Consider the following 13,686-nt stretch of genomic DNA (forward strand, 5'->3'; position numbering starts at 1 on the left):
CCATTTTTCATCAAGTTTGTCTAATCAAACCATGTTGGAAGCACCCAGCCTAAAAAGGAGGAGGGATTGAGCACAGAGCTATCCTGGAATCACTGCACAAGGCTACGGTTGACACCCCCACACACTCCTTTAAGTTCCTGAAGTGTTATCTAATTGTTCACAGGAATGAGGAGATTCAGGAATTATAAGCAGAACATAATAAAGTAGTATGCTTGAATTCTGCATATGTGGGTCTGGTTGTTCACACCAGACCGCACATATTAGTAAGAGATGCAAAAGGGCTTGATTAATTCTATTACTAGAATTATATAATCTTGGTAAATGAAACAAATATGATTAATACTATTTTATTTGCATCAAAATATATGACCTTCATGTGCCACATGATTCATGCATTGATATGTTTATAAAAAATAAAAAACTTGAAAGAATGAGCAATTCTAGAGATGGTTTGGTGTTAATTAGTTCATTGACACCCATCATTATTATTTTCATATCTACTAATACTTTTTGGATGATGATGATAGGTCTGCAAATTTTATGATGATGGCGATGCTGCTCATCTTTCAGTATATCAATCACCAAGAATTTTAAACTGTTGATTATAATTTGTAGCTATAAGCTACCACAGCGTTTTTTCAGCCAAGTATATTAAATAGAAAAAACAGCTCATAATGAAGAGCAGACAATAGGGCAAGATTCTGATTTAAATTATTTAGACCAGCATTACAGAAATAAAATAAAAAAATAAGTGGAATGTTTAATCTCACTTGTTATTTTATCTAAATACAACTAATGCTTCTCGAACAAATAAAGCAATGAAGATTGTTTCACTTGGGACACCGTTAGACCACGTAACAGGAAGAAAATATTTTAACTTCTTTCTCCAAAGATTGCACGTCAAAACCACCAGAGACAAAGACATGCTAACGTGTTTCCCGATAAATAAGACAGGGCCGTAGATATTTTGAACTCCAAAATATGGCTTTGGCCTTATTATTGGGGGGGGGTGTGTATTATTTTGGAGGTGCCATAGGCGGTGAGCATGGGACTGGATATCCCATTTGAGTATTGGGTGCTATCTTACAAAATGAAATTCAATGGTAAAAAAGAACCGTTGTACCTACCTGAACGGTCTTCTCAGTGCACTGGAAGGAGAGTCCAACATGGGTATTACTCCAATCCTATTGGTAGAGACTGAGTTAGATTTACATATTAATCTAGCACCGCCCCCTCTGCTCTTCCCATGAGCCAGTTTTAAAAACGAAGAAACCATAGTAAGAGGATAACCAATTTTTATTAGAACAACTCTTAACTGATAACTGACCACTCCGGCGTCCCTGTACCCAAAAACTAACTGGGTGGGTTTGGACTCTCCTTCCAGTGCACTGAGAAGACCGTTCAGGTAGGTACAACGGTTCTTCTCCATTGCATCTGGAAGGAGAGTCCAACATGGGATATACCAGAGATTACGGCCCATGGGAGGGAGAAGGTCTTGTCAGGGACGTTGGAGATAAGCAAACTCTTTGTAAAACACGTCTCCCAAAAGCTGCCTCTGCTGAAGCAAAGGAGTCCAACTTATAGTGTCTTATGAACGTTGATGGTGTCGACCACGTTGCAGCTCTACAGATGTCATCTATGGACGCCTGAGTAGTCCAAGCCGCCGAGGTCGCCGCACTCCTTGTTGAGTGAGCCGTCACTCCCGTTGGTACTGGTTGATTACGGGCCTTGTACGCCTCCGCGATACATTCCCTGATCCAACGACTAATGGACACTGATGACACTCCAAGTCCCTCTTTGTCCGAAGCAAAGGAAACAAACAGCTTTTCCGATTTCCTAGAAGCTTCTGTGCGTCTGATGTAAATCTTGACCGCACGGCGTACGTCAACCTTATGCCATCTTAATTCCGATGGATGACTGCCGTGGGTGCAAAAGTCCGGAAGAATTAATTCTTGTTTCCTATGAAACTCTGAATTGACCTTCGGAATGAATGAAGGGTCCAATCTCAGCACTACCCGGTCTGGATAAAAAACACAGAGGTCAGGTCGCACCGACAAGGCTGCTAATTCTGACACTCTCCTTGCTGATGTAACAGCCACTAAGAAGGCTGTTTTAATTGACAATGTCCTCATTGGTATAGATCTCATAGGTTCAAACGGTGGCTTGGTCAAGGCTCTGAGAACCAATGTAAGGTCCCATGAAGGAAACCTCCGAATCGGTGGAGTGTGCTGGTTTGTTGCTCCTCGTAGAAAATCCTTCACCCAAGGGTGATAAGCTAAGGAGCGAACGCCTTCCACTCGTATCATGGTCGCGAGAGCTGCCACATGTCGTCTCAGAGTATTGGGTGTTAGACCCCGATCAAGTCCCGTCTGTAAGAACTCCAGAACTGTAATGACCGACGCTTGTTCCGTGTTGATGTTTTGTTTGTCGCAGAAACTGCAAAAGGCCCCCCATGTGGTCTGATAGATCCGAGACGTAGATGGGCGCCTTGCAGCCTGCATAGTGTCTATGACCTTCTCTGGTAACTTAGTCCTCGTAACCTGACCCGTTCAAGTGCCAAACGGTCAGTTGGAGCCACTGGGGGTCGGGGTGTTGAAGTTCCCCTTGGCTGAGTGCTATCAAGTGATCCGGAATCCTCCAAGGGGGTGACATTGATAGTGCCACCAGGTCGGAGAACCACGGTCGCCGAGGCCAGTGCGGGGCTACCAACAACACCTCCGCCCTCTCTCGCAGTAGTTTCTCCACTACCCGCGGTATAAGATTCGTTGGCGGAAATGCGTAAAGTAGTCCTGGCGGCCAGGGTGTCCGGAGAGCGTTGATTCCCTCCGCTCCTGGCTGTGGAAACCGAGTGAAGAATCTCGGAAGTTGAGTGTTCTGGGAGCTGGCGAAAAGATCCACTGTCGGGAGCCCGAACCTCTTCACGGCCTGTTGAAAAATGACCGGGTCCAGCTTCCATTCTGACTGATCCAGTGTGGACCGGCTCAGCCAATCCGCTTGTGTATTGCTGATTCCCGCAATGTGTTCCGCTGATAAGGACCGTAGATGTTGTTCGGCCCAGCGGAATAGCGCCTCTGTTTCTTCCATGAGACGTTGCGACCTTGTACCCCCTTGATGATTCAAGTGGGCCCTGGTCGCCACATTGTCCGTAAGCACCAACACGTGCTGTTGATGTACTAAGGGCGCAAATGTCTGTAGAGCTAGGAACACTGCTCTCAATTCTAGAAAGTTTATATTGACTAAAGTGAGTTCCTCTGCTGTCCACAGGCCCTGAGCCATGTGAGCTCCGATGTGGGCCCCCCATCCGGTAAGACTGGCATCGGTGGTCAATATGATCTGATCCTTTGTCTGAAAGGGGGATCCTCTGCTGATTGCTGCAGACATCCACCACTGTAAAGAGTCTCTGACCTTCTGGGGTAAATGGACCTTTCTGTGACAATGGCTCACCTTGACCCTTTGAGCGGGAAGTAGGAACCATTGCAGTGTCCTGATATGGAACCTGGCCCAAGGCACTATGCCAATGGCGGATACCAGGGTTCCTAGTATTTTTGATAGTAACGAGAAAGGGACTGGTCCCCGCTGAACACTGGATATCAGACGTCTGATGTTGTCTTGTCTCTCCTGTGAGAGAGACACTGTGCCCTCCTGAGTGTCTATAATTGCTCCTAGGTGCAGGAGCCTGGTGGTAGGCACTAGTTGGCTCTTCTCCACGTTGACTGTGAAGCCATGGCGTTCCAGTGTACGGATAGTCTCGTTGAGGTCTCTCTCCGCCGCCACTGTGGACCTGGACAAGATGATAATATCGTCCAGGTAGGCCATGAGTCTTATGGACCTCGCTCTTAGGCTGGCGGTCAGTACGTCCAACAGTTTGGTGAACGTCCGTGGGGCCGATGACAGGCCGAACGGCATTGCTCTGTATTGGTAATGCCGTCCCTCGGTGCAAAATCGGAGGAACCTGCGATGTTCCGGGTGGATAGGGACGTGCAGGTATGCCTCCTTGAGGTCGATGGACGTTAAGATGTCTTGTTTCCGGATGGAAGCGAGAATGGTCTGCAGCGAGTGCATCCTGAATCTCCGATATTTTATAAACAGGTTCAGTTGCTTTAGGTTGAGGATCAACCGACAACCTCCTGAGGATTTGGGCACGATGAAAATCATGGAGTAGAATCCCCTGCCCTCCTCCTGCTGTGGAACCCGCTCTATAGCCCGGATGTCGAGCAGGTGCGTAATCTCCCTGCGTAGCTGCAGTTTCTTTATAGTGTCCTTTATCTGTGGGCAATGTACAAAGCGGCTGGGTGGTGGTTGGAAGAACTCCAACTTGAGCCCGTGAGTGACCGTGGCTAGAGCCCATTGGTCGGAGGCAGTTGTTTGCCAGACCTTGCCAAAACCCTGTAGTCTGCCTCCTAAGGGTTGGGGCGCGGCCGAGTCACTTCGTGCGTTTGAATCCTCTCTGGTTGTTGCCGCGAAATGGTCTCCTGGACTGATGATAGCCTCTCGGCCTGTCCTGAAAGGACCCGCGGTCGCTTCTATAGGTCTGGTTGTACTGACCCTGGGAGAAGGAACGCTGGCCTTGGTTGGTGTTGGCAGGGTCCCAGCGAAAGGACTGACGCCTTGAGTACGGGGTAAACCTTCTATCTGGTCGCCTATTGGCCCTGGGGAGGACCTTCCTCTTATCTTTGTCCTCCACCAGCACTTTCTCCAACAGGTCTCCAAAGAGAGTGGAACCCTGGAAGGGGCCAGAGGCTAGGCGCCATTTGGACTTAAGATCTGCCTGCCAGTTTCTCAGCCACAGAAGGCGACGTGAAGATAGCGAAGTTGCCATGCTCCTTGTGGAAAACTTCGCCGCGTGAAGAGTAGCGTCTGCCGAGAACTCGGTCGCCGCCAATAATTTACTTAAGTCCTGACGGAGGCGGCCGTCCTCGGGCCCTAGTCGAGCTTGCATCTCCTTGATCCACATTAGCGACGCTCGGTTGATAAATGACGCTGCTGCTGCTGCTCTGAACCCCCAGCCGGACATCGAGTGTGACTTACGCAGCAATGTCTCTGCCTTCCTCTCCTCTGGCCTGAGGCTTTCCCCAGTCTCCGAGGGAACCAAGGCACTTGAAACAAGTGTGACCACTGGCTGGTCGATTGGGGGGAATTCAAGCAGCTTTTCTACTTCCTCGTCAAAGGTATAAAATTTCCTCTCGAGGTTAGAGGGCCCTTGCGCGGCTGCTGGTTGCTGCCAAGGCCTTTTGATGCCCTTTACGAAAATGCCTGAAGCTGGGAAGTGGTCGGACTCGGGTTGGGGTTCCTCAAGCAGCGAGGCCGAAGTCTGGTCTGCCTCAGCGGCCTCTGCCGTCTTAGCGGCGCCCGGGAGGTTCATAACTTGCTTGGCCTTTGATAGCAAGGTCTTGAACAATGCTGGTTTAAACAGACCAACAGAGGGTGTCTGATCTGGTGCAGTCTCCTCCTCAGAAAAGCCAAACTCCGGGTCACTTTCTTCAAATTGATCCTGCTCTTCCAACAAGGACCCCAAACCCGAGGGGGGCGGTGCCGACCAAGAACATGTGGCTTGCTGATGGGGTCTGCTGTATTGTTGAGCCCCGGCCACGTTCTGTGAGTACGCAGAAACAATGAGATCTTGTAGATCTGGAGGCAAACTCTGCCACGCCCCAGGCTGTGTGCGAAGGCCCGCTGCTGTGGGGGTGAAGGTGGCTGCTGGCCCCTGGTAATTCATTCCTGAAGGGCCCGCCGATCCTGGTCTTGCCCAAGATGTGCTGGGTGAAGGCATGCTTGGAGGCAGGGGCTGAAATTGCCGGTCTGGTGACCAATCTCCCTCTACTTCAACCCCAGTAGGCCCAAAGGTAGTTGGGGATGAGATGGGGTCAGCAGGATGCCGCTGGGTCAGAGGGAGCCCCGCTGGGGAAGATTGCAAGGCAGCCTCCAGCTTTTTTTCTAGCGCCTTGATGCGCTTCTCAGCCTCTTTGATAGAAGATGATGAGGCAGATGAGTGGGCTTTGGCCTTCTCTTTAGGCTTGCCCTTAGCCTTTTCTTTAGAAGGGGCAGGAGAGCTTGGGAGATCCTTTCCCTGGGTCTCCTCCATGGTACTCACAATTGCTAGTCGTTGTGACTAAAAGTTTCTCTGGTGTCTGACCTCCGGTAGCTTATCACTCGCCCACCTCGTCAGGATCACCCGAAAAATGGCGCCCTCGGTTTCCCGGGCTCTGCGCCTGCGCACTAGGGCGTTCTAGCCCGTTCGCGCCAATTCCGCCTCGCCGCCCGTCGATTACGCGCCAAAAGGCGCTCGCGCCGCACCAGCGCTCCCCCAAAATGGCGGCGCCCAGCCTCCGCGGCTCCTCGGGCTGCCGTCCGGGTCCTCCGACCCTGAGGCTTCTCCTGGCCTCACCGGGGGGCTGCATTGTCCCTGCCGCGTTCTCCACGGAGCTTTGGGGCTTTCGGCGGCGGCGGCGGCGGCGGCTTTCCCAGTAGCGCGCCGCTCCTCTAGCCTCATCAGCTGTGAGGCGCTCGTATCCCGTCTTGCGGGCGGCATCGAGCCTCCCAGTGGGGAGGGCGGACCTCCCCACCTTCGGCTGGCAGCCTCAGTATGGCCTCGGAGGCCAGGGACCCCCAGGCTGGTTGCTCCCCTGCGGGGTGTTCCCACTGGGGGAATACATAACCCCTGGGGAGGATCGTTGGGGGTGATGCCCGCTGAGGGCAGCGACCCCAAAGAAAACCGTCTGGATCCTCCTGTGTCTTCATTCTGAAAAACAAAGAACAGAAGATTAAACCGGTAATAACATTTAATCACAATTTTACTAAGTAAACCTTAAGCTACAACTCAGTATGTCTCTACTCATTGACTGAGTTTTTAAAACTGGCTCATGGGAAGAGCAGAGGGGGCGGTGCTAGATTAATATGTAAATCTAACTCAGTCTCTACCAATAGGATTGGAGTAATACCCATGTTGGACTCTCCTTCCAGATGCAATGGAGAAAGAACGGTTCTACATTTAGGCTAGAAAAACAAAATATATAGGTAAGAGTATATGTGGTACCTCACTCAACAGTAGTAACTGTGAAAGGAATCTTGGAGTCCTATTGGACAATCATTTAAATATTTATTTATTTATTTTATTTTATTTATTGGATTTGTATGCCGCCCCTCTCCGCAAATTCTGGGCGGCTAACAACAATAGTAAAAGACAATATATAACAATCCAATTTAATAAAATAACTAAAAGCCCTACTTATAAAAAACCAGACATACACACAAACATACCATGCATAACTTGTAATGGCCTAGGGGAAGGAATATCTTAACTCCCCTGGAGACAAAGGTGGGTCTTGAGTAGTTTGTGAAAGACAAGGAGGGTGGGGGCCGTTCTAATCTCTGGGGGGAGTTGATTCCAGAGGGCCGGGGCCGCCACAGAGAAGGCTCTTCCCCTGGGCCTCACCAAACGACATTGTTTGGTCGACGGGACCCAGAGAAGGCCAACTCTGTGGGACCTTATCGGCCGCTGGGATTCGTGCGGTAGAAGGCGGTTCCAGATGTATTCTGGCTCAGTGCCATGTAGGGCTTTAAAGGTCATTACCAACACTTTGAATTGTGACCGGAAACCGATCGGCAGCCAGTGTAGGCCGCAGAGTGTTGCAGAAACGTGGGCGAATCTAGGAAGCCCCACGATAGCTCTCGCGGCCGTATTCTGCATGATCTGAAGTTTCCGAACACTTTTCAAAGGTAGCCCCATGTAGAGAGCGTTGCAGTAATTGAACCTCGAGGTGATGAGGGCATGAGCGACTGTGAGCAATGACTCCCTGTCCAGATAGGGCCGCAATTGGTACACCAGGCGAACCTGGGCAAACGCCCCCCTCGCCACAGCCGAAAGATGATATGGGCCCGCAGTGCTGCAACTGCCAAAAAGCCAACACAGTTCTAGACTGTATTAACAGAGGAATAGAATTAAGATCATGTGAAGTGTTAATACTACTTTATAATGCCTTGGTAAGGCCACACTTGGATATTGCATCCAGTTTTTGTCGCCACAATGTAAAAAAGATGCCGAGACTCTAGAAAGAGTGCAGAGAAGAACAACAAAGATGATTAGGGGACTGGAAGCTAAAACATATAAAGAATGGTTGCTGGAACTGGGTACAGTATGCCTAGTTTGATGAAAAGAAGGACTGGGGTCACATGATAGCAGTGTTCCAATATCTCAGGGGTTGCCACAAAGAAGAGGGAGTCAACCTATTCTCCAAAGCAGTGGGTAGAAACTAATCAAGGAGAGAAGCTACCTAGAACTAAGGATAAATTTTCTGACAGAGCAATTAATCAGTGGAATAACTTGCCTCCAGAAGTTGGCATCCAACACTGGAAGTTTTAAAGAAGAGATAGAAACATGGAAAACTGATGGCAGAAAAAGACCTCATGGTCCATCTAGTCTGCCCTTATACTATTTCCTGTATATTATCTTACAATGGATATATGTTTATCCCAGGCATGTTTAAATTTAGTTACTGTGGATTTACCAACCACATCTGCTGGAAGTTTGTTCCAAGGATCTACTACTCTTTCAGTAAAATAATATTTTCTCATGTTGCCTTTGATCATTCCCCCAACTAACTTCAGATTGTGTCCCCTTGTTCTTGTGTTCACTTTCCTATTAAAAACACTTCCCTCCTGAACCTTATTTAACCCTTTAACATATTTAAATGTTTCGATCATGTCTCCCCTTTTCCTTCTCTCCTCCAGACTATACAGATTGAGTTCATTAAGTCTTTCCTGATACGTTTTATGCTTAAGACCTTCCACCATTCTTGTAGCCCGTCTTTGGACCCGTTCAATTTTGTCAATATCTTTTTGTAGGTGAGGTCTCCACAACTGAGCACAGTACTCCAAATGTGGTCTCACCAGCACTCTATATAAGGGGATCACAATCTCTCTCTTCCTGCTTGTTATACCTCTAGCTACGCAGCCAGCCAGATTGGATAGCTATTTGTATGAAGTGGTGTAGGGTTTCCTGCCTAAGCAGGGGTTGGACTAGAAGACCTCCAAGGTACCTAGCAACTCTGCTCTGCTCTCCCCTCCCCTCCCATCCTATTGTTGTCAGTCAAGGACTACCGGTACTTTTCTCCTGCCTTGCGGTGCTTTGGTATAAATAAAATGTTACTTAGAGTAAAACAATTGATGAGAAAATGTAGACAATGACTGGTAGATACAAAAGTTGCCATTACGGTATATCTTCCATATGATGTAATCTAATTCTCTTAATTGTAACCTGGAATGGCCTAAAGGTGGGTGGATGGACAATTCTGCGTTCCTTAGAGTAGATACTAAATGGCTTTTCAGTCCCTGTCACTCAGTAATTTTATTAACTTACATGTTGCACAATTTCGGGGGGCAAAATCCTCACCTTTAGCTATTGGTTCCACGGTGATGATTTCACTGCTGTTGCCCCTTCCTGCAGCTGTTACAGCCACAACCCAGACACTGTATTGTCGATTCCGGCTCAAATTAGGGATTCTGTAGGAAAATGAGTCAGGAGAAGCTTCAAATTCGCTGATTACCTGTGATAGGAAAGACAAATATTTCCAAACAAAAGTAAACAATATACATATATCAAAAGAGAGAGAAAGACTGGCATCTCAAACCAGACATGGGATGAAAAGGATGATAGGAGAATTTACAATAGCAAGTTAATACCATTCAGGTTTTTAAAATGGTTTTATTCTATTTTTTATCATTGTCTAAGCATATGTGTATATAAATTTAGTTGATTTTCAAAAGTCCGCAATGTAAACGCAATGAGAGCAGTATACTGGCACTGCAATGCGGACCATTTCTTTGACAATAAAAATCAATCCTAGATGTGTGGTGACTGGTCAGAAAAACATTAAGATAGCAATGAATCAGTCTCAATCACATTTACCTGGGTATTTTCTGCAACTCAAAATAAAAGTAATACTAGCTGAGCCATTTATTTTTGCTGCCATAGCTGTCAAACTCATATAGAAAAGTTTTCTGTCACAGCAATCCCTACTGGCCTTTGTGTAAAATTACGTTATCTTGACAAATCAACAATGGTCTTGAGAGATATCTCCAGGAATATTGAAATAATAATTTCTTTTAAAGAAAAAAAAATAAAAATACTGCAAATAATCAAACTAAGAGAATCTAAATAGAGCAGCAATTAATGCAGCTAAAATATTTAAAAGTTTTAAAAAAGTATTGGTAGTCCTCAAATTACAACCACAACTGAGCCCAAAATTTCTGTTGCTAAGTAAGACATATGTAAAGTAAGTTTTGCTCCAATTTATGATTTTCTTGCCACATTGGTTAACTGAATCACTGCACTTGTTACGTTAGTAACACGGTGGTTAAGGGAATCTGGTTTTCCCTTAAAATTACTTTTAAAATTACTTTGGGACTGTTGTGGTTAGCTCTGCCCCAGCTCCTGCCCCAAGGACTGTGGATGTGGGGGAGACATCCACATGCTGCAGGCCTGTTTTGCCCCAAGGTGGAATCTGCTGATGAAGGCTCCTCTGACCAAGAAGATATGAGTGACAGGGAGGAGGAGAGTGGGGCAGACAGCTCAGAAGGAGATCAATTATCTAGTTCCTCCTTGGATTCAGAACAAGAGTTAATGATACACCCACGCATGGGGAGAGCGATGCATAGGCAACAACAACTGAGAGATTATTATCAAAGAAAATGAGGCCACCTGTGGTTAGGTGGGGCTGTGGTAATTAGTGAGGCTGCTATAAAAAGCAGCCTGTGGGTTTGGCCATTGTGGAGGATTATCTGATCATTGTGTTTCATGACTGCTTTACTGACTTTGACCCTTTGTGTGCTGATTTTCCCCCGCTTTGAAACTAAACCAGAGCAAAGTGTGTTTCACTTTGTGAAAGAAGGACTGTGAATTTCCTCACAGCTGCAAGCTAAGTATCACAGAACTGATAAGGGACTTGTACAAATTACCAGTTTGTTTGGAGATGAGTGCTCTTTGCTATACCAAAAGAGGGCTTGGTTTAAGTGAATTTTCATTATAAAGAACATTGTTTTGAATTTTCAAACGTGTGTGTGTCTGAAATCTGTACCTGTGAATTTTTGGGAGGATTCTACCAGAGAGCCCGACAGAACAGGGACACTGCAAATGTCATAAATATGAGTCAGTTGCCAAATATCTGAATTTTGATCACATGATCACGGGGATGTTGTAATGGTTGTCAGTGTGAAAAATGGTCATAAATCACTTTTCTCAGTGCCATTGTCATTTCAAATGGTCACAAAATGAACTTTGCAAGTCAAGGATCACCTACGTTGGCAACCTTCAGTCTCAAAAGACTTTGGTATCATGTTCGGGAAAGAGCTGCTAAAACAGCCCCTAGTGTGGCTAAAAAGGCCAATTCGAGAGTGGCAATCCCTTCCACACTGAGGGCAGATCCATTCTGTCCCCTGCCCGGGGGATTTTGCTGGTTCTGGGACTGCCTCAGCTTGCAGAACAAGAAAAGGCCTTGAAATGAAGAAGCACCTTTAGACTCCAAGATGAATGATCAGAGGTCACGGTTTCCTAACTGTTAATGTCCATTCCCAAGGCCTTTAAATCTCTCTAACAGATATCCTTATATCGCAGCTGTGGTCTCTCTCCAGGGCGTTATCCCTGCACTAATTCACCATAGAGGAGATCTTTCCGAATCCACCCATCACTCATTCTCACAACATGCCCAAGCCAGCAAAGACGTCTCTGTTTCAATAGTGTATACATGCTAGAAATTTCAGGATGGAACTTTGTCATGCCAGGTGATGCCAAGAATATTTCAGAGACAGCACATATGGATCTGTACCCATGAATAATGTGGCTCTGTACCCATGAATAATGTGGATAAAATTATCAAATAAATATGATGTTGAAAGTGGTTCATAATACTGAAAGCTTCAGAGAAGTTCTTGCAGCCAAAAGTGGAAATAGTTTATTAGAACTATTTGAATATTTGAATATTACTGGAAACAATACAGTATATTCAGCTACTGAAAGTATTCTATAGTGGCTAATTTCTTTATAATAATATTCCAGTTCCATCAAAATGTAACATATTGTACCTAGTGAGCCCAACATTAAATAGGGACAGTAGTGTCACCTAGTGGTCATTTTTAAGAAAGACAATCACCTTCTTAAGATTTCAAACTTCAAAAACATAGTGAAGATACTTTGTCAAAAACAGAGTTATAATAAATCTGCAGTAAATTAGGACTGTAAAACTAGGATAGTTTAATTTTAGTCTAATTAATCATAAATAATTTTAATTTAAATAGTAACTTAAATTGTTATTTTAATTCATTTCATCTGAATAGATTTAATTCAAAAACAAAATCTTTTGATGTGATTTGAGTTTTCATTGCACTAAATGATAATGCATATGGTTTGGATGGAGAAAATAATGAGCCATGAGTTGTTAAGGAACACTAGCATTAGTTCATAGGACTAATTTATTGTAATTTACAATTTAGAAATCTCAATGATTGCACTCACTCACCCGAGTTGCTAAACCAATAAACTACATTAATGGTTTAGTGCAAGGTATAAACACAAGCCCTAATTAACAAGTTCTGGATCCTTAAAATTCTTTTGGGGAGGAAATGGCAAACTGAAAATGGCTCCATGAAAAGTAGATCCAATGACCAAGGTGGAATGAAGAGAGTAGAGAGTAGACCAGCTCTTTGATAATTCCTCTACAGAGAAGGAGAGGACATGAGATCGCTCAAAAGTGAGGCTTCTGAAGACACAAACAAACACACACAAAATCCTGGCAAGAATGAGAACTGGTTTGGATAGGCTGTATCTGGGATGGCGAACCTATGGGACACATGCCAGCTTCAGCACTCAGTGTCAAGGGTGTTAGCCATCACTGCGCTATACAGTGGTACCTCAAGATACGAACCCCTCATCTTACGAACAACCCGAGATACGAACCCGGGGTTCAGAAAATTTTTGCCTCTTCTTACGAACTGTTTTCGTCTTATGAACGCCAAACCCGAACTTCCAGGTTTGGTGTTGGGAGGCTGCTGGGAAGCCCCCCGGCTGTTTTAAAAGGTGACAGCCGGGCTGTGGGGCTTCCCAGCAGCCTCCCGAACCCTGAACCCGGAAGTTTGGCAAAAGTTCGGGGTTCGGGAGGCTGCTGGGAAGCCCCGCAGCCCGGCTGTCACCTTTTAAAACAGCCGGAGGGCTTCCCAGCAGCCTCCTGAACCCGAACGCCAAACCCGAACTTCCGGGTTCGGCGTTGGGAGGCCGCCGAGAAGCCCCGCCGCCCGGCTGTCACCTTTTAAAACAGCCGGGGGGCTTCTCGGTGGCCTCCCGAACGCCAAACCCAGAAGTTTGGGTTTGCCGTTCGGGAGGCCGCTGAGAAGCCCCCAGGCTGTTTTAAAAGATGACAGCCGGGCGGCAGCGTTTTTTTGCGGGTTTCTTTTTTTGTTGCACGGATTAATTGACTTTACATTGTTTCCTATGGGAAACAATGTTTCGTCTTACGAACCTTTCGTCTTACGAACCTCCCCCTGGAACCAATTAGGTTCGTAAGACGAGGTATGACTGTATTATTATTTATTGGATTATTATTAATTAGATTTGTATGCCATCCCTCTCCGTAGACTCCAACAACAGGAAAAAATGTCTGAAGGTAAGAGGTGCATGGCAAGCCCTCAGGAGAACTGGGT

The 13,686-nt window shown here is 46.2% G+C and overlaps 1 protein-coding gene across 1 annotated transcript in view; it reads right to left on the reverse strand.

Annotated features, from left to right (window-relative positions):
* DSCAM (DS cell adhesion molecule) overlaps positions 1-13,686 on the reverse strand; it is a 427,464-nt gene that overhangs the window by 88,762 nt on the left and 325,016 nt on the right. The window contains exon 21 of the mRNA XM_070750468.1: positions 9,389-9,542. Coding sequence (XP_070606569.1) covers positions 9,389-9,542 — 154 coding nt within the window. The remainder of the gene's footprint in view (positions 1-9,388; positions 9,543-13,686) is intronic.

The sequence above is a fragment of the Erythrolamprus reginae genome, chromosome 4 (assembly GCF_031021105.1).
Source record: "Erythrolamprus reginae isolate rEryReg1 chromosome 4, rEryReg1.hap1, whole genome shotgun sequence".
In the NCBI taxonomy this organism is placed as follows: Eukaryota; Metazoa; Chordata; class Lepidosauria; order Squamata; family Dipsadidae; genus Erythrolamprus; species Erythrolamprus reginae.